The sequence below is a fragment of the Rhizophagus irregularis genome, chromosome 1, assembly GCF_026210795.1.
Source record: "Rhizophagus irregularis chromosome 1, complete sequence".
Taxonomy (NCBI): Eukaryota; Fungi; Glomeromycota; class Glomeromycetes; order Glomerales; family Glomeraceae; genus Rhizophagus; species Rhizophagus irregularis.
The window spans coordinates 7890966-7916548 of record NC_089429.1 but is presented as its reverse complement, the minus strand read 5'-3'; the positions used below and the strand labels follow the sequence as shown (position 1 = coordinate 7916548).

The following is a 25583-nucleotide window of genomic DNA, read 5'->3' as shown; positions in this document are numbered from 1 at the left end:
CGAGGGATTCTCTTTCCTCAGTGTACTGGCGGATAACCCGCTTAATGTCACTCAAGCTACCATGACCTCTGTGCAGAGAAATATAGTTGACGTTCTCTCAGATAATCTTAGGGATTCCAAAGAACCGCTGGCTCACGTAGATGCATGAAACATTTCGGTGCCGCCCAGTATTTATATCTTTGATTATATATTATCATGTCTTAGTCAATTATTTGTCTAATTAGAGCTTTTTCATTTGCTTCATGTCAATTAAATTCTACGCCGATGACCATTGATTTGGTTCTTAAAATAATAAAGAACCACCTATAAAATAAATAAAAAAAATCAATTAAATAAATAAAAAAAATTTAACAAAACGCACACATATTTTGGTCACTATATTACATAATAACGCAACGGACTCATTTTTAAATAATAAAGAACCACCTATAAAATAAATAAATAAAAATTAATTAAATAAATAAAAAAATTTAACAAAACGCACACATATTTTGGTCGCTATATTACATAATAACGCAACGGATTCATTCTTAAAAAATAAAGAACCACCTATAAAATAAATAAAAAAAAATAATTAATTAAATAAAAAAAATTTAAAAAAACGCACATGGCACATATATTTGTCACTATATTACATAATAAAGTACCGGTAATCTCTTTTACCAAGAAAGTTTCAATACGTCTGTAATTTTGCATTGCTGAGGTTGATCTTGTGATCTATACTTAAAATTAAAATAAAAAATCAGAACTAATATTCATCCAGTAACTCGGTGAATTAGCTTAAAATTAAATCTCGGGAAGCTTGAAGACAGCGATAATTTGATGATGGCTTCTTAATCTTAGATGAAAATTTCAAATACCGCTGATGACAACTACTGTACCTACTTACAGTGAAATAAATTATAAAATAAAATTCTTTCACATTAACTTGCTTTTGTTAAAAGCAAGATCCTGTTGCGCGATCGCGATCACCCAACTCTTTCTAGTACAATTCCATATCTGAACAAATTTTTTTTTAAATTATCTTCCATTAATCGTAAAAAATACGATTGAAAAAAAATGTCCATATTATAATTTAATATATACCTTCAAACGCGTCCATGATTTATAGATATAGATAGAATATTATATTTGCACGTTCTGTAAGTTTCGGAAATTTGTTTGAACTTAAATGTGAACTGATACGATAATTAAAATCTGAATCATCTTGTCTGTTGACACGCAAACTGCAATTAATTATGTTCATTTGTGGAAAGTGAAAATTTGGTATCTTATAATTACAATAAAATATGATATCAGAATATACCTACATGCTTCTGATACTTTACGAAAAATCGGACCTTCACCATCATAACCATTCCGTCTATCAGATACTTCAATGTATCCGCCTGGTTTCGTTACTCTGCAGTGTGTTCCTACTAACTACCAAGGTGGAAACGGTAACTGTTGACTTAACGAGTTAATAAACTTTTATTACCGCCGAAAAACAAATATTGAATTTCAATGATCAAAATAATAAAATTTCCAGTTTTCTACATTTGTGATTCCGTTCTTCTCCCCCTTCAGATCTTGATTCTTGGGTTCCATTGTTTAAAAAGATTATAAACGTATAATCATAAAATATTTTCATGAAAATCAACATTCTGATACAATATTAACTAGAATTTTTCTAACCGGGGATGATCACCGGTGACTGAAATTATGACGATCGACCAGCATTAAAAAAATATAGTGCCGGTAAAAATTGATAATCCTGGCCAACGGTGATTTGAAGTAAAAAAAAAATTATAATTCAGTATTTTATATTTATATTTTAATTAACAAATCATAAAAATTTAAAAAATTTACCTCTGACTTCTCTTTACGTTATCTTTATGGTTACGCTCCGTACAATATGATCTAAAATAGGTTAATGTCTCACACAATACTTTCTAAAGAAATAAATGGTTGTCTTAGTTAAAGAACAAAAAAAAAGTTTGAACAAACGACATACCTGCGCTCAAACTTTAGGTCGATGAATAATTACGTTGTTGTTGTATTTGTTACGTCGTTATTTTCTGGGGACTCCTCTTTAAAATTGAAATTAGCGCTTGTAGTTCCTTCAAACTTCAAATTTTTAATAAAAACAATTGTCTAAAAAAACGAAGTTCAAACTCTAAGTTCTAACTCACAGTGAGCACCCCTTGAATTTGTTAATCAGTTAGTTGCACAACATACTATTAAAGTGTCTCGCAAAACATAACCTTAACCTTATTTAGAGTTTATGGTGCACTGATAGACACCATATTTGTTAAATGTATTATAAATTTTTTTCCATCATAGTATATTCATACGTCGCAGTTTGATGGTTTTCTTTAACCTTTTTCTTTTTTAGGACCCGATTGATAATCTATTTAACGGGATATCTCTAAAAGGTTATTACTTCATTACTTCATGAGGCATTCCCAAAATTTACTTTTAAAATGATTTACCTCACGTGACTAATTCTTTTTGCTGATTGCTGATTCTATAGACCTCTATAGACTCTATCATAATTAACCGAAAAATTTTCAAATCTTCTATTGGATTTATCGCTTGAACAATATCCACATTATAGATCTGCGTTTTAGTAGCACAAGAAAGGATGGATCGAAAATTTCGATCTTTCTTATTGAATTATTTAAAATAAGAATCATATTTTACGTTTAATATTATTCAACATGGTTCAAACAGAATAATGCATGCATGCGTAGTGAATTATGAACTTGAATAAAGTATAAAATAACCAGCTTGTAATGAATTTTTTTCAGCAAAAAAACGCTCGAAAAACTATGAGAGTGAAACTTCAAGAAATTATCAAACAAAATCAAATAATTTAAGGAATCCAATAATCCAATTACATATGTCGCTAAACCACCTACTGTTGAAGTCACTGAAAAATCTGTCGAAAAAGGGAGCGGTTGTACTATCAACCGATTTTTATTATTCGCTTTTTATATGATATTTTTTTTTAAAATTAAACTAAATTTGACTTAGTCAGTAAATCTTCACCTGCTAAATTACATTCATTCATATAATTGGTTGAATGAACGCATAATGTGGTGCAGAATTTTCACTCTCGATAAAATCCGATGTTATCGTTATTGATGATCGTTTTCAAATTTCAGTTGATGACACATAATCTGTGTAAGATTCCGTAATTATTAAAATATCAGCTAAAATTTTGTAAGTATTTGATGTAAAAAGTTGGAATTTTAATACCAGAAATTTTTGATAGCAGAGAATTTAGCCTAGCTCGATTTTAAGCTTGAATTCTATATAGGATTCATGATATAGTTCCTGGACTTCACAACTTATTTTGGTTCTCAATATAGATTCCATAAATTTCGTATATCGGGAAAGAGGCCGGGAGCCTCCCATTATTTTTATACCCTATTCGGAATTTTGTCCTAGAACTCCCAAAGTTGTCTATATAAAGTTAAAATCACGGATGAAAATGAAGAAATCAAATACATTTTTCTTATTTAAAAAAGTAATATTATTTTAGTTAACTCTTGTTTAATATTTGTACAACAATATAACTAAAGAAAGTCCTGTATATGAGATTATGAAGATTTATGGCTAGATTTTACTCGAGTGATTAATTTCAACTCTTTATTAATAAAACAAATGATTTAAATTGTTTTGTGATTTTATTTTTTCGTTATAATAAATAAATTAGACAATCAGATAATTTATATTTACTGTAATAGACTTGTATTCAAAAGTTGAAAAAATTGAAAAAGATTCAAACTTGTTTTTGTAAAAAGTTCTTGTGGCAGATATTTATATGAAATGAGTTCCTTTAACTCAATTTAAATCACAATTGTAATTATAGATATTATGTTTTTCTTAACACACTGTATGTAGCAAGTTCACAAAATTTAAAATGGAAGAATATCGAACAATTTCTCGGTTTATATTTATAATTTGATAATTTAATATATTAGTGTTATTTATTAATTATATTGTAATTTATTAAATTATTACGTAATAGTACAAAAAATAAAACGAAAAATAAAATAAAATTTTCGTTCTCAGAGTAATAATTAAAAATATTAAGTATACAGGAGTACACAAAGTAGTATGTACAAAAGGGTGTATTTCGTTACAATAAATTAATGAATGTTTTGCCCACTAAAAATATTCTTAAAAATTAAATCGTTTGCAGCATAACGACTTTATCGCTACGCTACAAATTTAGATTTAATCGACATAATTCATAATTACTGTGACTTTATCGCTATGCTACAAATTTAGATTTAATCGACTTAAAATAAAAGCTTAAGGAAAATAAATATACAACCTTAAAAAATTAAATCGTTCGCAGCATAACGACTTTGTCGCTACGCTACAAATTTAGATTTAATATACTTAGAGAAATCTTTATTATTTATCTAAATTTTTTTAAATTTTCGTTATAAGCTAAAAAATATTATGCTATTGCATAGGCGTGCTGTATTTCAATAATTTATGTTAAACGAGAAATTGAAATAACGAAAGGGTAAAAGTCTCAAATTTGATTTGTATACTAAATTCAAACCATTTTGGTAAAGTGTAACAAACGTAATTTTGTACACTAAAATATTCTTGTCTCTACGCTACAAATTTAGATTTAGTCGATAGAAGTAGGAATAACAATATATCTTTAGCTTAGAAAATTTTTATATGATAATATATAATATTATGTTATTGCACAGGCGTGCTTAATGTTGGTATGATGCGGCAATCATGACATGAATAACCGATTCATATCATGACCATTCATTGTTAAATGTTAACAAAAACTTTTGATAAAAATTAAAAACAAGAGTTTTGTAGTTAAGATTGAAGTTTTTTTTAGCGTTTTATAATTTATTTATGTCACACCAAGAATTAATTTATAATTTCTTCATAGAATTTACCACGTCGCACGAAGAAATTTTTTATTATAGAATTCCAGTGTGGAATAATTTCGGTCCTAAAAGACCGTGGTCCTACGGTTCGGTGTAGGACTGGTCCTGTCACTCATGTATCACTCTTTTTAAGAACTTTTTTTTGCAAATAAAAAATTTTTTTAGCTTTAAATTTAATATAAAAATTCATTTATTATATGAAGACCGGTATGAGGACTGGTCAGTCTTCGACAAAAAATGCAAGACCGCGGTCCGGTCCTACAAGTCCTGGGACCGGTCGATATATATATATATATTTTATCAACAAACTACTTTAAATAATACATTTATTCCGCGTCATTTCTATCTTCTAGGAATCTAAAATTGTGTATTGTACTCCCAACAATCAAATTCTTTTAATTTCCATGACCTTCCAAAATAATTAATAACTCCTCAACTTTATTCACGGCCGGAAATAACCGGAGAAGATAAATAATAAGAAGATATGCAAAATATATGCAGGTATTGGATTATTAGAATTTTCATTCTTTTAATACGTTCATGATTGATTAGATATCAAAGTACAAAGGTTAAATTTACGATTAATTTATTACTAAAAGTGAAAAAGAAGGAAAAATAAGCTTAATCATACAAAGATTACCAAATAAAAAATTTTTTATGTCCAAAAAATTTTTTTGGATTCCGGAAAAAAAAGATGCTTATCAATATATGGTAATATGAATTTTTTATTAATTTTAAATAGATAAAATTATTAATTTAATAGTAATATATTATTCCGAAATTTTATATTTTTTGATTTGTTTGTTTTAAAATTGGGATTAAATTTTTTTTTATTTTAATAAAGAATATTAAATTTAGAACAATCAGGAAAATTGCATGGTTACCACAAATCGTACAATAGAATGTCCTTCGCTAACGCTTCGGACAATTATTATCGATAACGAAAATACTAATAATTTCTTTGTTTCCGTATAAATGCCGGTAAAAAATCTTTAAACTTAAATTGTGATATCAATGTATGAAATATTGTACCTTACTTTTTATTAATTAACAAAAACTTGCACAAATGATTTTACAAAATTTTACAATGAAATGCTATACAAAAAAAAAGTAATGATAACTGTGATTTACTTGCTCAAAACTATTAATAATTCTAGGAAATGTATTACTTTTTCTGTATATTGGTGTTTCGGAATAGTCTTTATTCATATAAATTTTTTAAAAATAAAAAATCAAACTAAATTAAGCATGGTATCTTATCAAAGAACGAACAAAATTAAAAGATTTTCAAGAAAAAAAAAGGGATGAAAATTTAGAAATTTTGAGGATTAGTTTATATTATTACGAAATTTTGAAAATTTTTTTCTTTTACTTTACTAACGCAAGATCGGCCAGAAAAGCCCAGAATCACGTTGTAAAGTGTAATGTTGCGTCACATATAATCCAGTGAATATACTGTGTATATATATATATATTATAAACATGGACCGGATCCCGAAGAAAGCGTCTATTTAAATAGCATAAAGTCGTTTTTGTGATCTCTAACAAAAGACTTCTATTTAAATTCAGATCAATTCTCTGAGTGCCTTATGTTACGAATGTTGATCGGTGCAACTACAGGATTTTTAAATCGACTATATAAAATTTATGCTAACATCAAAGTAAGAAATATATTACATTGCTCACAAAAATTTAGTTTAAAAAATATAGCACAATTTCAATTATTGTTTAGGGTGCGGGATGGAACGATCACACTTTTTTCGCACTTTTTGCTATTTTTTCACACTTTTGGCGTGCCACGTTTTTTTTAATTCCAGACGAAATTACCCTAAATCCAGCCAGAATTAAGAATCACACCGAATCACACTTTTTGGGTTTTGGACTTGGTTTTGAAACTATTTTAAGCCTAATGATGTAGTCCAATTTAGTGACGTGCCAACTTTTTTTTCTTTGTTGCTAAAAAAAAAGAGGTTTGTACAAGTAAGAATCGGTGTAACCAGGTTAAATTTACGTATCGAAAAAGAATGAGTCATAATATTGTTAATTTTTATTTTTAGAAAATTAATTAAAAATAAATCAGCTATTGTAACTTATTTCCGGAGTTTCAAATATTATGAACAAAGAAAAAAATAAAAATATTTTTCACAAGTCTCGTAGATAATCTTTATTATATGAAATTAAACTTGTATTTTTAATATTTTATTAAATTTTAAGTCATGAATGAATAAACAAAATTTAAATTCCAGACGCAATAAGGACTTGATGAATATTGATATTCTTCTCGATATTACATTCACCCTATATACCACAATCAATTATTATTGCATATAATTTGAAGAAGCTATAATATATTCATCATATGAAATTCCTTTAAATCCTCCTCCTTTTTAAAACTCATCCACGTTAAAAGGAACAATGGAGAGGTTGTTGCAAAATAAACAATATCTATATTAGAGGTTTTATTCATTATTACAAATTAATTGATTTTAAATGTCTCTTTTGTTAGTCTATTAATAAACTGAAGATTTACTTTGATCCATTTAATATGCTATTAGGTCGTATCCATCTGGGCTCAAGACAGTCGCTTACTTAATTTTAATAGTGACCAATTAAATGACTTTTATCGAATAAAGAACCGAAAGGGGATGATGGAACATCCCTTTCATTATTATTGAAATGTTCTGTCCAGAACTGAGACCTTTCCAGATTCGACAAGAAGAGCCATTTAATAAAAAGAAGAACCATTAAATTAATCAGAAGAATAATTTAATAAAAAGAAGAACTTTAAATTAAATGATTCAACCAACTTTATCTATACACCGCAAAGGATCCAATGGGGAATCAGTTGAACTAGCATCCCCATTATTGTGATATGCAAGTATTTCTATCTCTGCAAATTATCCACAGGATCCAATGGGGAATCAGTTGAACTAGCATCTCCATTATTGCGATTTCTATCTCTGCAAATTATCCACAGGATCCAATGGGGGATCAGTTGAACTAGGATCCATACTTGTCATCAGCCCATTGCGATATGCAAGTATTTCTTTGACCATTTCAATAGCGACTTTTGTATCTTCATATTGATCAACGTTCGCGATGAGAGCCATTTTGACTACTTTATTATATGAAGTGTCAGTAGTAATGATGATAATGGTGATTTAGGTGGTTTGAATTTAGCAAATTTTCTATTTGAATGAATTTGTTTCGAATATGTGAATTTAATTTTTGATTTTATTTCTAAAATTTTTTTTTTGTACTTTCTCTTAGGATTTTCAGAGCCTTTTTATAAGAAATTTTGGCGGCAATCGTAGGCGTAAATAATTTAAAAAATGAAGTGTTGCATTACTTTCTTTTCAAAAGATTACGCAATATTATGCAAGAAAATCTCATCATTTTCCTTTGTGATTTTAAAATGATGCATAATTGTCTTAATTTTACGCCTAGCCCAATGATAATAAAAAGATGATATAATTGGTTACATAGCGTAATTACATAATCACCATATCCATTCTTTACAAAGTCATTGTTATTATAATTTTATTATTTATGTAACATTAAAATTTATGTTTAACACATATTTTTCGTTTTAGGTAAATGATATTTTATTTCCACTAGTAAATATAATTTCATGTAAATAAAACAAAACTAATCCAAAAAAAATCGAACCCCCAAAGTTCTTTGTTTTAATACCGTGTGATACACATATATAATATAGATTATAACGTCAATATAAATAAAGTTTACCCCAAAAAAAGGAAGATTTACTCCTTTTTATCTAAATTGCGTATATTGATTTGATGTGAAAATCATACCTTTTTTAATTCTGGCCAAAATCATACATAACGATGCAGGTCAAAAAATCCTAATGCAGGCCGAAATTTTTTAATTTTCTATTACCTTTTTGAACTTTTAACATGGTAAGGTAAAGAAATTCCATAAGTTTGTTCTAGACTTCTAAAAATAATTATACAAATTATAAAAAGAAAACAATAGGATCGTCAAAATCGTATTATATGCAATTTATAGAAATAATAAAATCCTGCAAAAAAGACAAAGAATCAAGGTCAAAAAACCTATTTTTGTAATCGTTATTATAAAAAATATATGAATATTTTTTTAAATCAATTTTATAGAATTAATTAATTTCAATAATTTCAATGATGCAAACATATGTGAAACATGCCAAGAAATGCATTGCATAGTTTTACAAATTTTTTTTTTACACAAAAAAAAAAGGTGTCATGAGAACTTTGAAAAATCTTTATTTTTTATCGATTTTAGCTAGTTCAAAATTACAATCTATTAATAATTTTTTCTTAAAGGATTGTTAAAATCGAAAATTCCAATGAATGCATATTGGCGTTTTTCGGAATTAGTCATCCGTCTTTCATCTTTTGTTGTTTAAATAATTTTTTTTTTTTTTAACAAAAAAAAATATTAGCCCAAATAACCTAAATGAATCATACGAAATAGTGTATCATTTTCTCTCCTTTTCTTAAAAGAAAAAAATATTGCTGATTTTTTTTAAAAAAAAGAATTTCAGAAATTTTATCGCAGAATCTCGAAATTTTTTTTCAATATAAATTTTACGTTTACTTTTGTATGTCGTCATATATCATAGGTAAAGATCCACAATAATGCAAACGTCACTATACTTGCCGCCCATCCCAATCCCAATCCCATCCCATCCCATCCCATCCCAAATCCCAAATCCCATTCCAATCACAAATCCCAATCCAAATCCCATATCCCATATCCCATATCCCAATCCCAATCCCAAATCCCATATAAATATATTAAAATAATTATGAATTTTCAATTTTTTTCTTATATAAAACTTATTACTTTTGTTTAATCTTTTATATATATAAAAATATTTTAAGCTTTTTTTTTATTGATTTTTATTACTTTTTTTAAAATAAATAATGATTAGTGATTTAATTACTTAAATATTTATGGCTTTTGTGGCTTTTATAAAAATCTTTCATAAACAACTAAGCTTTTAAATATACCATAACAATATTACTTTTGCCACTTTTTAAAATTAAATAACTAATAAATTATTCTAATGGTTTAATTGCTTATAGCTTTTATAAAAAAAAAATGAAATAATTTATAAAAAACCAAGTCCTTTAAATAGATTAAAATAAATGATATTCTATTGGCTTAATTGTTTATGGCTTTATAAAAAAAAATGAAATAATTTATAAAAAAACTAAGCCCAAAATTAAATATACTATGGCTTAATTGTCTTAATTTTGCAAAAGAGAACACTTTTATTAAGGCAATAAATCTTCAAAATTTTCTGTTTTTCAATATGAAATAAAATTTCATTTATTGTAGAAAACAAGAATGAAATAATGTTACTATACTTATTTTTGAAATAAAACTACGAAATATCCGCTATTTTTGACTATTTATTTCTGTCCAATCATATTTCAATATTAGATTTCTATTGATTTAATCGTAAAAAAAAGATTTTTTTTAATATTAATAATATTAATTATTCTTTATATTTAATAAATAGGTTATTTAACAATTAAAACTACCAAAATAGTTAAAACTTTACAATACAAATTATACAAATAAAATAAAAAAGGGGATTTTTTTTAATGAATCTGAAAATTTACTTTTAAAAATTTATATGTTTTAATTTTGTTTTTTATTATACAATGTCATAAATATTTTTTATTTTAATTTAAAGACTTATATTGCTACTTTATTTGACAAATTTTAAGTTTTTCACATTATTTTTTATTTTAATGGGAAAAAAACACCAACTTCTACTAGTTAAGTTCTAACTTAAAAAACAAAAAGCATTTGAAATTTTTTTTTAATAAATACTTAGAGGCCAACAAGAAGTTTTATTTTCCATATTTAGTTTAAGAATTATTTTGTGCAAATGCGGCATTACATTTGATCTAAAATTTTCAATTTTAACCGATTTTAGGCCGGCATACGAATTTGGCCAGAATTAATAAAATTTTGGCCGGAATTATAATTCAAAGATCGTTAATTTTAACCACATATACACTATATGTTCAATGATTAAGTTGACACCTCAATTTATAATATATCGATCATAGTAAAAAAATATTTTATATACAGTATTATAACAATAATAATTATTATTATTAATATAATTATTAATATTATAAATTTTACAATAAAAAAATAATTTTGCAGTGAAAAAAAAAGGTTAAATTAATTGGGATTTGGGATGGGATTTGGGATATAATATGGGATATGGGATTTGGGATGGATTTGGGACTAATGGGATTTGGGATTCTCCCAATCCCATTAATATGGGCGGCAAGTATAAACGTCACTGGCGCAAATGTATCGTTCTTATACGTGTACGACATACTATCTTATACGACCTATATTATGTGACATATACGTCGTATAAGAACATAGCACCTGATCGTATAAGAACGATACTTTTGCGTCACTGGCCAACTAAATATCGATCGTGCTTCAATAAATCCCAAAATAGTATACATTATTATTTTTTGAATACGTCAAAATAAAAGGCTACTAACCTAAAAAAATCACATGTTTGCATTGATGCACCACATAAATAATACTTATAATATAGAAACGCTTTTAATCGATAAACTATTGGTTAAAAATATACTGTATACAGTATATATAATTCTTATACATTTTTAATATATTCATTGTATTGTATATTTCAATAAAATAAAGTTAATTGACTCGGAATTGCATTCAAAATGATATTCTCACACACACCTTTTATTATACGTTATTCGCATTTATTATGTCAGACATATTGGACTTATCTAATATTTGTAGAACATGTTCAAACTGTGATAAAAAAGAATTTCGGTTTTGTGGTGTGTAGATTGTGGTGTTGCATATTTGGTAGAATTGTAAAATTATCGAGCTTATAAGACATTACCGGCAAAAATGGTTCATTTCTATGATTTACTCAGTTATGTTGATGGAAGATCCACTCTGGAATCGGGGATGATGGTGCTGAGTTATGGATCTGTGGTGAACCAGGACATATACTCCTTTTTCGTAACATATGATGATTATTTTGGTTGGAGAGAAATCGTCGATCTTCTGTGGTTAATTTCGTCAAGATTATGTAAAATTCATTTGCTCATGGAAAATTACATGGAGGCAACATTTTAGCTGAACATAATGGAAGCAGAGGATCACTGACACGGGTTTACATGACGATTCGAATCTAATCCGATCCGATCTGATTTGAATGAATTGTTGATCCGATTCGATTCGATTCGATCTGTCTCGGATCAGATCCGCGGATACGAATCGGATCGGATTTATTTCGGAACACTAAATTTACGCCATATGACATTATCAAATGACCTAGTCATTTAAAAATTACATCATAATTCTGGCCAAAATTATCTGGATAAATATTGTATCACGTGATAATATAATGTAATACTGGCCATAATAAATTTGGCCTGAATTAATTCTAAATCATTCGAAGGTCCACTGATTTCAAAATGGCCAAATGACCTGGCCATTTGACATAACTGTGACATTCAGAAGAAATTTTTGGGGTTGTACCATTTGTTCCTGAAATTTTTAAAAGTAGTAAGCTTCACATAATGAAGATGTTAACGTTAAGATGAAAGTGATTTTCATTCATTTGAACAGTAATTTAGAGATATATTATATAAATAATAATAAGGCCGTTCCAATTTAATCTTTAGTTTAACGTCCTCCCCCCCCCCTCTATTTTTGAAAAATTCAAGGGTGATTTAAACATATATGTTTGATATGTTTAAATATGCTTAAAACACCCCCTCCTTTACTAAAATTTAATAGTACCGAGAATTTCCGATTTTACCGAAAATTTCCGAAATTTTCAATATGTTTAATTTTCATGTTTGTTTAAATTATCCCCTCCCCCCCCCCCCTCAAAATTTTTGGCCGGAAAGGACGTTAAACTAATTATTAATTTGGAACGGCCTAACTGGTACATGGTTATTACCAAATAAATATAATAAGATATATTGCAGTATAATAATAATAGAAATTAAGACCTACGTTAACGAGGAACATATCCCATAACTTTTGCTTATTCCGTCGATTGTATCATATTTTTTGTTTACTAGGCTATGATTATAATGTATATTTTTGTCTAAAACAATACTGTGATCAATAAATAATACATAATCGGTTAGTCATAAAAATATGAGTGTACGCTATAATATACATGCACGCCTGTCACACTATAAGAAATAGGAGACCTGTCACGAAATAACTAATGCAGAACAACGATAATGAATAACCTTTACGTAATATGTATTGATAAATCAACATTCTTCATCCACCTATTAGCTGATTCAATCATCATAAATTGGAATCAATTTACAGTGAAGAATTTTATTAACACAAATATTTACGATTCATTATATGATCCAGGTAATTTTTTTTTTACGTATAATTAACCAAATTTTTAATTATTTATCAATAAATAATTCTTCAGCAAGGATTGTCGAAGTTTATGAGACACCATGCAATTTAATTTTTATTTAATTTTGGACGTTGTTATTAATAATTTTTATATTAATTATATTTTTTTATTAAAATTAACTTCATAATAAGATTTAGTAATATGTACAAGTATACAAATAATATCTAGGATTAACTTTTGGCGATGGATACTAACAATTAGCATGAAAAAAAAAAATTTTAAACAATTATTTTCGCATGAAAAGAAATATATTGTATAAACAATTGAATGACATTAAATAAACAAAATAGGAAATTGATAGGTCTATAAAAGTTTTCCAATTGTTGCGTATACTATATCAAAGACTTATCGGCTAATTGATAGCTTTTCATAAAAACCACACAACATCCACGCTATATACTATACAACATACATTTACACTCAGACTATAAATAACTGTTTGTTATTTCACTTTACTAAATACCCACTTCTGACGTGTACTACTACCTGTGCGCTTAAGTGTGACTATATATTTAAAATTTGGTCCGAATTCTGCTGTTAGAGCCCAAGCCCAATGTAGGTCATAAAATCTAACACTTTTGTGGAACATTGTTTTAATTTCTATATTAATATAATTTTACCAAGTAGTATTGAAAGTTTAATAATTGAAACATTTGGTGGGAACATTTTAAAAATTGATATACGTTTCCATTCAGTAAGTTTGAAGATTATCCGGCAACAATGTCCATATATTCCATGTTAATATCACTATGTTATGTAGCGATTGAACAGATGCAGTCATACCACGTCTGTATAAGAAGGTTAACTATAAATATAGACCCTGGAAATTTGAGAGAAACAGGAGAGACTGCTCTAATTATATACAATTAGAAAAAATATGCTTTACAACAGAGAAGTGTATAATGTATATTGCCCAATGGAGACGAATTGTTACTGGAAACAAAGAAAAATTACAACTGTGAAAAAACGAAATTCTAAGCTAAAGGAAAAGAAAAGGACAATTATAATATGCAATCTATATAATTTTCCAAATCTCCCTAAAAAGAATTGCCGTCTTAGTTCCTAGCCATAGATAAGGAATTAAGGATCGTATTCCCCTATGGAGTACAAGCTGAGTTACTATGTTACCGGTATAGAAAAAGGATTTGATAAAAGCGTTAAATGCCTATGGAAGGCCCAGCTTCCACTATGTAACACGCAGAAAGAGGTGCCCAAATCTGAGATCAAGAGTGTTTGGTGTGTACTGAGAATTATTTTTTGATGTATATTTTTTTTTATCTTATGTAGCTAGGGGAGATGGTGAAAATATATGAGTTGAAGGGAGGTTTATTATAATTCTAATTACAAGGAGATTCTAGAGAGGAAGTGAACATTTAAGATTATTGTAAATAATCTGAAGAGATTTTACGAGGTCGCATAGTGTACAACAAGATAAAATATTTCTTCACATGAAAATTCACTCACAAAAGTCAATCCATGACAACATAATTCAGATCATCGCTGTATCGCTGTACCTAAATTCATGGAAGGACATCATTAATGATATTAGTTACTTTTAAGCACCAAAGGTATTAAAGCCATTCACAACAGATACTCAATCACTGAAAAGAAAGAAGATAAATTGATGCAACAAATACCGTCATGTCACCTATAGAATACTAGATCTATTAAACAAATGTGGTCTTCCGATCAGATCATGAAAATGCCTATCTGCTGGAACATCATATTGGAAAAAAAACAAAGGATTGGAACGTACTATATAGAACGTACACTTTTTTGGTAATATATTTTTCTCGCCATCAGCGAACATGAGATAATAATTACTAACACATCAAAGAATCTTTACTAAGTATAGCAGAAGAAAGTAATCATGGGAGATTATAGTAATTCAATTGTTGAATGGGATCGAAACCTAGAAGATCATAGAGTAGATAGAGTAGTTAGACTCACATTGCTGTTTTGTAAGATACTTCGCCCAAAGAAAAGATGCAACGAGAATTTTATTATGTGAGGACTTAATCTGCATAAAAGAATACATTATTATATTAAGAATGTGTTTAGACATGTAAGGGTTCACAAAAAAAAACAAAAAAAAGAATCATACCATCAATGCAAAAGAAATCAATAAGAAAAAATTCACGCGAATTTTTTATGACTAGAATAGTGTTTAGCAAAATAAAATTAGTAAAATAAATAATAATAAGAGGATCTTGTTTGCTACTAAGGAATGTATCGGGGCAACTTCTAGTTCTATCTTTTAACAAATTCACATTTGGTCGGATGTTACATATACCAAATTGAAAAAATGGACGATGAACAAGGAGAAAGTCGTAGATTCGTTAGGTTTCCCAGGTTTGAAAATTCTTTTACACGCTCGTTGGAAACTTTTTTTTTTTTGAGTTACGACGTGTACGTGGATTCTTGCTAGGAGTGTGTGTGAAATCTATGAGTTTTTTCTTGGACATGTAACGGAGGTTTGACGATTAGCGTTAAAACGTGTGAAATAAGTAGGAATATTATTATTATCTATTAAAAAATAGTGAATTTTTAAATAAATAATTAGACTAAAAGTTTTACAAAATAATTTGTTAGCGTTTAATTTGAAGGTAATCATTAAGGCAAGTTTAATTTAGCCTTTCCATATATAACAGTGATTCAAAAAAACATCGGAATCATATTGTACAATAAACAAAGAAATTTTTGCATCACCGTAGAACATATCTATACATTTTCTTCTTAGGAGGTTCCGATATAAACAAATTATATAGAAGGTTATTTGTTAGTGGATATACAGCTGCAATATCCGGTTCAGGATACTGAAATTCTTAACTCCTAAGCGCACAAACTTTGTACTAGTAATCTCGATGAAGTTGGACAAATCATTATATTTGTCGTTCTGGTTAATAATATGTGTCCATCGTGAAAAGTAGACCACTTATCGCTTATTTTTTTCTTAGTTCAACAACCCCATCAAATATTTCTTAAACACAGCCGTAATCCTGTACAATATGAAAATCCTGTGAACAAAATGTGTAATCGAATTCATAGGAGATGCGGACTAAATAATTTCCGTTGACCACAATGTAATTTAGTTTCTTCAGGATAGTATCGGATGAATAGTATCAGTTACTCAATAAATCATTTGAGTGTAATAAAGTCTACACTACGGGATGTGATTTAGCCTTAGCTAGTTACACATTCTTTGACACGTTCTCCCGATCATTCCTATTTCCTTCTATTACTACATAACACTGTAATGATATAACACAAGTTACTAACAATACACGTTATTGTTATTGTTGTCCGTTAGTCCATAGCCAAATATCCTGTCCAAAGGTACCCAATAGGTGTGACAAAAAAATGAAGGTGTATCTTACTTGACAGAAAAATCCCCTGGTATTTTAATCGCAGTATTCCTCCCAGTAAAAGACGTCGTTATATCCCATTACATTAATCATTCGCATAACAAAGGTCCTGTTAGCAACATGTTACCATTTTCTATCGAATTCCACGTTAATTTTAGTTTGAACCCTAGTTTTAAAAGTTAATAGACAATAAGTGCTCTTATATGATATGCCTTGAAACTAACCGATCCTTACAGTGTCCCCCCATTGACACTGCCTTTTCTTCGAAAAGTCCGTTGTACACTCGTAACGGGTACTAGTGTCCATCTTTGAGCGACCAGTTAAAACATCTATGACAAGGCTTATATGCAAAAACAATTCTTCAGTTATTAGTTGTGGCCGGAAATAACGGGTTAGATAATGAATGTATCATTCAACGAGCCCATGGTAATGTCCTTAATCCAGATAATACACATATAATGTCTATTGCGTACCCTCTTGTTATTTTTTAATTGCATTTTTCATGACGAAATAGTTGATGATATACGTGGACAATATCTTTGAACATCAAAACAATTACCACTGGTAACGATCAGACATGCGAATTCGAAAACTGTTAGTTGGCAACAATCAGACCAATGAAACTCTACCAGCTTTTGATAGTGATATTAATATCTATGTTTGTTCAAAATATCATTTGCATTTCTAGTATTTCGCTGCGGAGAAAAAATTATTGGACAGATGTCATGTGATACCTGTCAGAGTGTCATGTGGTTTACACATCACATTCCAGTATTTGCTGCGGAGGATAAAATTAGTGGACAACAGATATTGACTGCGGACCCATGCAGAAATGCGCAGTAAATACTCTTCCGACTCTATATAACGTGAACCTCAAAAGGTCATTCAACGTTTCTAACACATGTCGAATATAGTTGTGCTCCTAGTCATAACAAGTGTTATAGAAGATGGTTCACGAGGACACGGCCTGATAATGTTATTGTTTCAAATGAGTCATCCCTAGTTATTCTTTGAATATTGTAATTCCTAACTACGAGACCGTAACCTTAGATTACGAACTTATTATATGATAATATTTGTGTTACAGTCTAGTCCCTTCCGAAGGAGTGAGCTCCGCTCAGTTGCACTGATTTTTTCTTTGTAATGTTTTCATACGTAGCAAAATTCTATTCCCGTTATTTCTCACTCTAGTGTATTCTCATTATAAACACCAACACTCAGATCATCTCCAATCATTGATGTTGTGCTTATGTAGCATCTCTGTTCTTCAAGAGTTATGAAAATGCGCAGGATGCGTTATGTTATAACATCTAAGGAAAGAGTATGATTGGGAGTTTAATAATTCCGATGGTTTCTTATAACAACAAATATGAATAAGATAATGCAGATAGATTCTTTTGGTCATTTGAGAAACAACACTAAACGAAACCGTAAATCAATCCTGCATGTATCCACAGAGAATAGTGAATGTTTACCTCACGCAATAGTATATGTGTAGTTTCGTTTCCATTCATCTTTCTTTTTAAGACTAAAATCAGCCCAGTGGAATAATCAACAATCACAAATCGATAACTCGTGGAACAATGTTCTTCTCGTGTTGATGAGGCATAATGGTTTCGGAAAATGTTTATGAAATTGTCTTTTGTAGAACAGATAGATAATTGATTGAGAAGTAAATTTTAACGATCAGTTGTTAATTATATCACAAAGGAGAGCATTCTGATAAGAGAGATGCTTCGTGATGGCGACACATTACCTATAATGGAATGGACGGAATTTAACAAACCAGTGTTAATTAGTTTATCTAGCTGCGAATATTTTTTCTCATGACATCACAAATAAAAAACATACGAAACCCACAATCTGCACGAGACGTATCTGGTCTGTTGAACTGATGCGAACAAAAATTCTCCAATTATTGTGAACACCATTATGAGATAATAAAGTAAATGATCCCAGAAAACGAGAATACCTGATAATACGAGCAGTCCATATGTTGATTCATCCAGACTATGATCTTCTGGAGCACCGATTACTATGAATCAGATCACGTTGCTCCTCATACTAGTTCTCTACAAAAAGAATCTCATTATCGTTCCTGTCTTTGTCCCATCAATCACGACAACATTCTCGTTCTCATTCTTGTTATTCCAATACTCGTTTTCGTATTTCACACCTTCGTTTTTCGATCACAAGTGTTGACACTTTATACTATAATGTGACTCGCAATTACATTTAAAGTTTTCTAGTTAGCTTTTTCATCATTTTCGATTTGTGTGGGATAAATAATATCACAAGATCAACTTTATTAAAAAACGAAAAATAAAGATAAATGCCTTACATAAAGGATACATTACTATAGTCATACAAAGTGCCTATAATCTACTTCACATCTTTTAGATAGCAACCTCGTGCTATTAGCTGAGCTGTTTTGGGCTTTGCCCTGAAAAAATGAGGAACAGCGTTTCATAGAACAGAAACGAGATAATTGTCCCTTCTTATTCAGACTATCGTATTAACTAAGGTAATCTTTACTATTTGTTCTTTTTGTTGACTTTCTATAAATTCATACAACTAATCTATTATAACACGCTATCTTAACTACATTAATCTGATGATAACTTGGATAGTCTTATTTAGATAACTATTATGCGTATTTTCATCCCCATCAAAGTAACGAAAAATTTCTTCCAGCTGGTCTATTCTCTTTGTGCGTATCGTATTTGTAGATTTTTTGAGTTCTTCAATAATTTGGTAAACTCCCATGTTCTAGTGAATAATCTTATCTAAAGCAAAACGATTGGAAGGTAATTGCAATTTTTTTCCAACCATGAATTTAAACGAGTTAACGAGTTCCTCGGTGGAGATTTTCATTTGAAGGATGCCATCGTACTCATCTCCAGGTACAAGGCAGTTGAGATATATATAGGGAATAATCTTGCCACTGGATCTAAAGCCGCCTGCGTAAATTATGGCGTAAGAATAGTTAAAACAAAGTGCACAGTAATTATTAATAACACTGGAACGCGTTGGGACACGTTGGGACGCGTTTGGACGTGTTAATTAGTGCTAAAAATAGCGTAGAACAATGATAATCAAACACCTCATTCTATATTTCCTTTTAAATAAGCCTCCCGATCTTTGATTTTCCATATTCATTATCCAAAATGACATATTACTATTACATTCTTCTTCTTTGCTGTTCCCCACTCTTGTTACTTCTTCTGGGGAATCTTTCTAAGCCCAATTTGGCTAACCATACTTTTACTAAGGCTTGTATATTTTGGTTACAACTGGTTAAGGTAATTCGTCAGTCATTTTTCATTTTCAAAACGACAAAATGTCGATGCTCACAAAGTACTTTTTTAGAGAAAAATACTACGATCAAAAATTGCATTTTCCACAAGGTTTCAGAGTTTCTGACGAAACGAAGAAGCAAATCGCCCTTTGGAATGACATAATTCAATTTAAACACAAAGATGATAATGATGAAATTTTCTGTAATGATCCACTTTTGATAGTCGAATATAACCAACCAGGCCTCGCCGCCCGAAATCTTAGGGAACTTGACGTCGCCAACGGTATTACCGATAAATATTATATAATCTATCTTAAAAAGTTTTTTCTAACCTTATTTTCTGGATTAGTAATTAGGGGTACTCAAAATTATATACCCATCGCATTCCCAAGGGTACATCCACCCCAATCCAACTCTGTTATTGCCTTTAACAGCATGCAAACGTTGGATGACGCTGTCGTACAATTATTTGAACGTTACAGTAACTTCACACAAGGAACAAATCATCCTACTATTGGAAGAATCTACGTGGTTGAATTTCGAAGAGCGAATACTTTCGATGTTTCAGAAAGACGACGAGTCTTTAATTGACGTTTGCTTTTTCTGAGATAATGATTGATTTGCATTCACACGCTTTTCAAAAAAATTCATTAATGGAGATTAGGTTGTGTAGAAGAAATTCTGCATATGTTTTTTTTGCATTAAGTAATCTGTAGTATTTTGACTACTTTTGATTTTTAGTATCATATATAATAAAATAACTGCAATTATTTTCGCGTGAATTCCATTTTTTTCCGGTTCAGATTGGGCATATGTGAACTTTGTTCTCGTGCTCGTATATTTTTTTATTAATAATAATAGTTTTAGCCAGTTTCACTAATACACCGAGTAGCTCTAATAATGATTGCTACGAGTTATATGCGAACTATACCAATTTAACTAGTTATTTTTTCGAATATCTTTTATTATCTTTTATTTTCTTATAAGTTTCCCTAATGCTCCCCTTCACGTTTAATCTTGATTTTCTCATTACAATCATGACAATCCCTAGGTCTATACTCTTTATCTAGACCGAATTTAACAAGCAACCATTCTTCCAGCATATTTAAGGAAAAAATTTCTTTTTGTTCCTCATCATAATCAATGAGAATCACGGTTAATTTACCATTAATGATTTCAGTTATTTTGCATCCAATATAAACCGGCACCGAATCTTTTTTACCATCTACAATACTTGAATAAGATTTGTTTATCCTTAGCTCATCTCCTATTTTGATAACGCCTGCAGAACACACTTTCTGAAGATATCTATCTACTTTCTCCTCTAAACATTATGTGCATTAGAATGTTGTTCTAATTCCTGATTCCTTAGTTTTAGAAACAAAGAAAACGAATTTATGATGACATGAACATGATTTTTGGGAGGCTGCTCTGTCCAGTAACGGTTAAGTTCCCCTTCTGTGAGCTTGTCATTATCGTTCAAAACGAGGTCCAAAAATTCGTCCTTATGATCATCAGGAATTTCTACCTTCCAAAGCTCTATGTCTTTGGCCTCGCTACATGAAAATACCTGCTTAATTTTTTCTACAAGACAGCCAAGATTATCGGCAGTCTCTACTTCAAATACGACAAGTCTCGGCTCTTTTATAGAGACAACAAGTGAGCGTAATTTTCTCCATGATTCTGTAAAGGTTACCCATAATTAATAACCACGTATTTATAATTCAATTTACAATCCCATTTACCATATCTGGAGTGTGCCTTGGTACTGCTCGTCCGGGAAAGTTTTTTTCATATCTTGATGATAAACATCTGCTGGAAGCTGGACTATGCCCAAAAGTGTTTGCAGACAATAAGTTAATTTTTCCATAGCTCAACCTCCATTGAGTCTCCATTCTTTATAAGGAAAAGAGAAAACTCGATTAACAATTTCGCATGAGAAAGATTGATGTGTTATACCAGAAAGGCTCGGTTGCAAAATTCTCGCACTCCCTAGGCATGTGAATTTTTTATAAGGTCCTTCAAGAAACGCCAGACTCCCTTATGACCCTAGTATGACCCTATTCAAGTACATGTACTTATTTCATGTGAAACGGGAATAACTACAAACAAATATAAAGATGATGTCGCCTAACTCGTTTTGTGTTATCAAAAAAATTCCTCCAGAACTAGTGAATGACACGCAAAATACATGAATATAAATCTCTGCGTAATGCAGTAATGGACATAATATAGTGAGAGCTTAATAGTTAATAGTAGATGAGGCAACAAATAATAATTTATTCAATTCTTTGTTAAGAATCATTACACCAATGATTGTGGAATACGGGTGACGGTCTCACTTCTCAGCCATACTCTTAATATCTGTTGCCCATGCACTGTTATTGTATACTATATTAATGAATCATGAAAAACGTGTATAAAAAAATTTAAAATATGACTCACTAACTCTACACACGTTTGCTTTCTCTAGACCCCTATTTCTACACATGGATAACGAATTTCTTAACATTTTTTCGGATACAATGAATCATCAAACGCTCTTTATATATTCTCGTTCCTCATTGTAGATTTTCAGATGTTTTCGTTTCATATGAAATCGATTGTGCTATTAATAAGAATATCGTGTTATGATTAATAGACATTAATTACAAATACATACAAAACGAAAAAATAAATGTTAATATTATTAATATATACTATACCTGAAGCCGCAGGAGACTGATTCACACATTAATACTACTTTTTATCTTCCTTCAGTGTAGCCGAGCGTAGTTCATTTTATCGGAAACTTGATTTTCTTTTTGTAATCACTTTGTCTATTAATCATATACAGTTAAAGTGCTGTTGATCGCAAATGTTTCTGTCTATGGGCATTACAATTAATAAAAAGTCTACCCAAACGAGAAACACGTCTTAGAAAGATTTCCACACGAGGAAGAATGTTGGCAAAAAGCGATTTACGACGTTGTCTTCATGTCATACCTGAAGGGCAACAATTAACAAATGCATGTATAATATTCAAATACAGTAAATCCGTAACAAGGCAGTATATATTTCTTTATCCTATGTAATACAAAATTTAGGTAATACAAATATTCGAAAAAAGATACTTGCATCGTTTCACACAATGTAATCGTTAACAGAGTGGAGGAATAACGTGAACGGGATAACATGGAAAGAATATGAGTGCCCAAGTGAAAACACTATACTAATTATTAAACAACATACAACTATTTTTGATATCGTGTATAAAAAAAAATTCTATGGACTCTATATCTTAGTAATTTAATCTATAATATTGATCTAATGATAAAATTTTTTAATTTATAAATTTCATGGTTTCAATAATTTCTTCGTACCTAAAATCCTCCTTAATTAAAAGTTGTATCATGTCTTCAATTGCTAAATAAATTCATTGATAAATTAAAATTTTTGTCGAACCTGAAATAATGTATCGAATTAAAATTTTTAATTTGGTAGAAACTTATGGTAGAAACTTATGATAATATTAAAATTTCTTAACCTTTTGCTACGACCTACGAATCTTGGATTTGTTGGGTCTGTCACGTGATTTTTGCTGTATTAACGACAATTCGACATATACAAAATAAAATAGTGAAACACGCGGGTATTTCATATATTACACAAACCGAAAAATGCAACTGATCAGAACTGCAAATTGATAGACCTATATGATGGCACCATATCCCTTAATGATAGCTATTGTTCTAAATTCCGCGGAATTTCAGGATTTCCGCAGAGGATTCCATGGAATTTCATTGTATTACAGATTAGATCGGCACATGAATAGCAGCCAAATTTAGCTGCAAAACGCTTATTGGATCTATCATAAATACGTAAAATTTGATCGTGATTTGTTCGATCATTCAAATAAAATATGGTAATATCCTTGGAAATAACACTTTCGAAAGTTGGAAATGTGGAATTTAAAGTACTTGACTTTTTATTCTTCTCTCCTTTGAAAAAAGGTAACAAACTTTTTAATATTTAAAAAAATTGACTTTGTTCTCCTAAAAAAAAATTGTATGGTAACTATAAAATCCTCTAAATTTTATTCACAAGGGAAAACGCGTTAATATTTCATTGTAGGATTGCCAAAATATTAAATTCTGCTGAAGAATTTGAAGAATTCAGAGATTCAATTGTGTTGGTGTACTGTAGATAATATACTGTATATATATAATATATTCTTTTTTTCATCCGTTCAGTAAAATTATATATTTTAATACTAATCTTAAATAAATGATCAATGTAAGACCAGCGTGTATGTTTATACTTCCATCCTGGTTCGTAATCTAAGTTACTCTCTATATATACTGGGGGCGTCCTTAACGTTGTACAATTTTAACGTACAAACTAACCCGAGTTTAGGAGTTACTATACACTTGCCCGTGATAGCGTTAATGTTAATTCCAGCCAGTTTGTACGTTAATATCGTACACCCTCACTGTCCTATATACTGTACCATTCCGAAATTAAACAACCATTTTTTGAACTTAATTCCGGCCATAGTAATCATAATTCTAGTCAAATTCTCTATAATGCGGGCCGGGTTGCTTATTTTCGGGGGTTGTTTAATTTCGGAATGGTACGGATAATGGATTGTTGGATGAAGCTAACTCTTGATTTTTTTCTGACACACAAAGTACACAGGCAATAAACCTGTCGGTATAGTCTCTTGTATTAAGCCTCTATCATGCTTTTAGCGTCTCTATCGCCGCTTTGATATCTCATTGAGAATGTACGCATCTGAATTAAGTGTTCTTGGGGTCTGACATATTATGATTTGTTTTTTTTTTCTCAGTATCAATGCATAGTGCTGGAGAAAGATTACTGATTATGTTTGCTTTTTTCTTAGTGTCACCTACAAAAGTTTGGTCTCGGCTATCTTTTTAAGTTGTTATTAGTTATATTGTTGATTTTATTAGTTATAGTTTGTCTAGGGTCTTCTTAACCTGGACTGCTGGACCAGATGCTTATCCTGGACTACAGTAGTCAAATTTGATCCGTTGTTTAATTTTTCGTGTTATATATTTCTTCAATATTTCTCGTAAGCACGTACATTTTTTTTTACATTAAAGGTTTTAATTGATAATACTTTGCAATCCCTGACACCAAAATCCCGATAGTCGATAGTTAAAATTCTTGACGCCAAAGTTTTTTTATAAATTTTATAAATCTAATTTTAAAAATACAGAGGCGCAGTATCGGGTCTTAATTTATCCCGGCTAATTAAAATATAATTTGAATTATTTGATTAGTATTAACGCAAAATATTTGTAAATTTTATACCATGCAAATTGTTTGCAAATTTTATTAATATTAATGAAAATTAACTAACGTTACTAAATTATTAATGAAATTAAAAGGAAAAATTTTTTTATTATTTTAACTAAAAGGACTATGTACAGTATATTACTAGATTACTAATCTTCTGAGATTAGAAACACTTGCACTAAAAAATTAACTAATCTCATACTCATCCCAGTCAGGATTTTGGC

The 25583-nt window shown here is 29.7% G+C and overlaps 3 protein-coding genes across 3 annotated transcripts; 1 reads left to right on the top strand and 2 right to left on the bottom strand.

Moving 5' to 3' along the window:
* Positions 1-1167: 1167 nt before the first annotated feature.
* On the bottom strand, positions 1168-1587 carry OCT59_001567 (uncharacterized protein; the record flags this gene model as incomplete). Its single annotated transcript, XM_066139673.1, has 3 exons — positions 1168-1226; positions 1311-1422; positions 1537-1587. The coding sequence occupies 3 exons, from the start codon at positions 1585-1587 to the stop codon at positions 1168-1170; spliced, it is 222 nt and encodes a 73-aa protein (XP_065989061.1).
* A 16474-nt stretch (positions 1588-18061) lies between these two features.
* OCT59_001566 (uncharacterized protein) lies at positions 18062-18765 on the bottom strand (the record flags this gene model as incomplete). The annotated part of the gene is made up of 4 exons (XM_066139672.1): positions 18062-18070; positions 18236-18399; positions 18612-18651; positions 18733-18765. 4 exons carry the CDS (start codon positions 18763-18765, stop codon positions 18062-18064), a joined length of 246 nt encoding a protein of 81 aa, XP_065989060.1.
* Positions 18766-19641: 876 nt separating this feature from the next.
* Positions 19642-20649, top strand: OCT59_001565 (uncharacterized protein; the record flags this gene model as incomplete). The annotated part of the gene is made up of 4 exons (XM_066139671.1): positions 19642-19673; positions 20033-20062; positions 20130-20341; positions 20408-20649. The coding sequence occupies 4 exons, from the start codon at positions 19642-19644 to the stop codon at positions 20647-20649; spliced, it is 516 nt and encodes a 171-aa protein (XP_065989059.1).
* Between the last annotated feature and the right edge of the window lie 4934 nt (positions 20650-25583).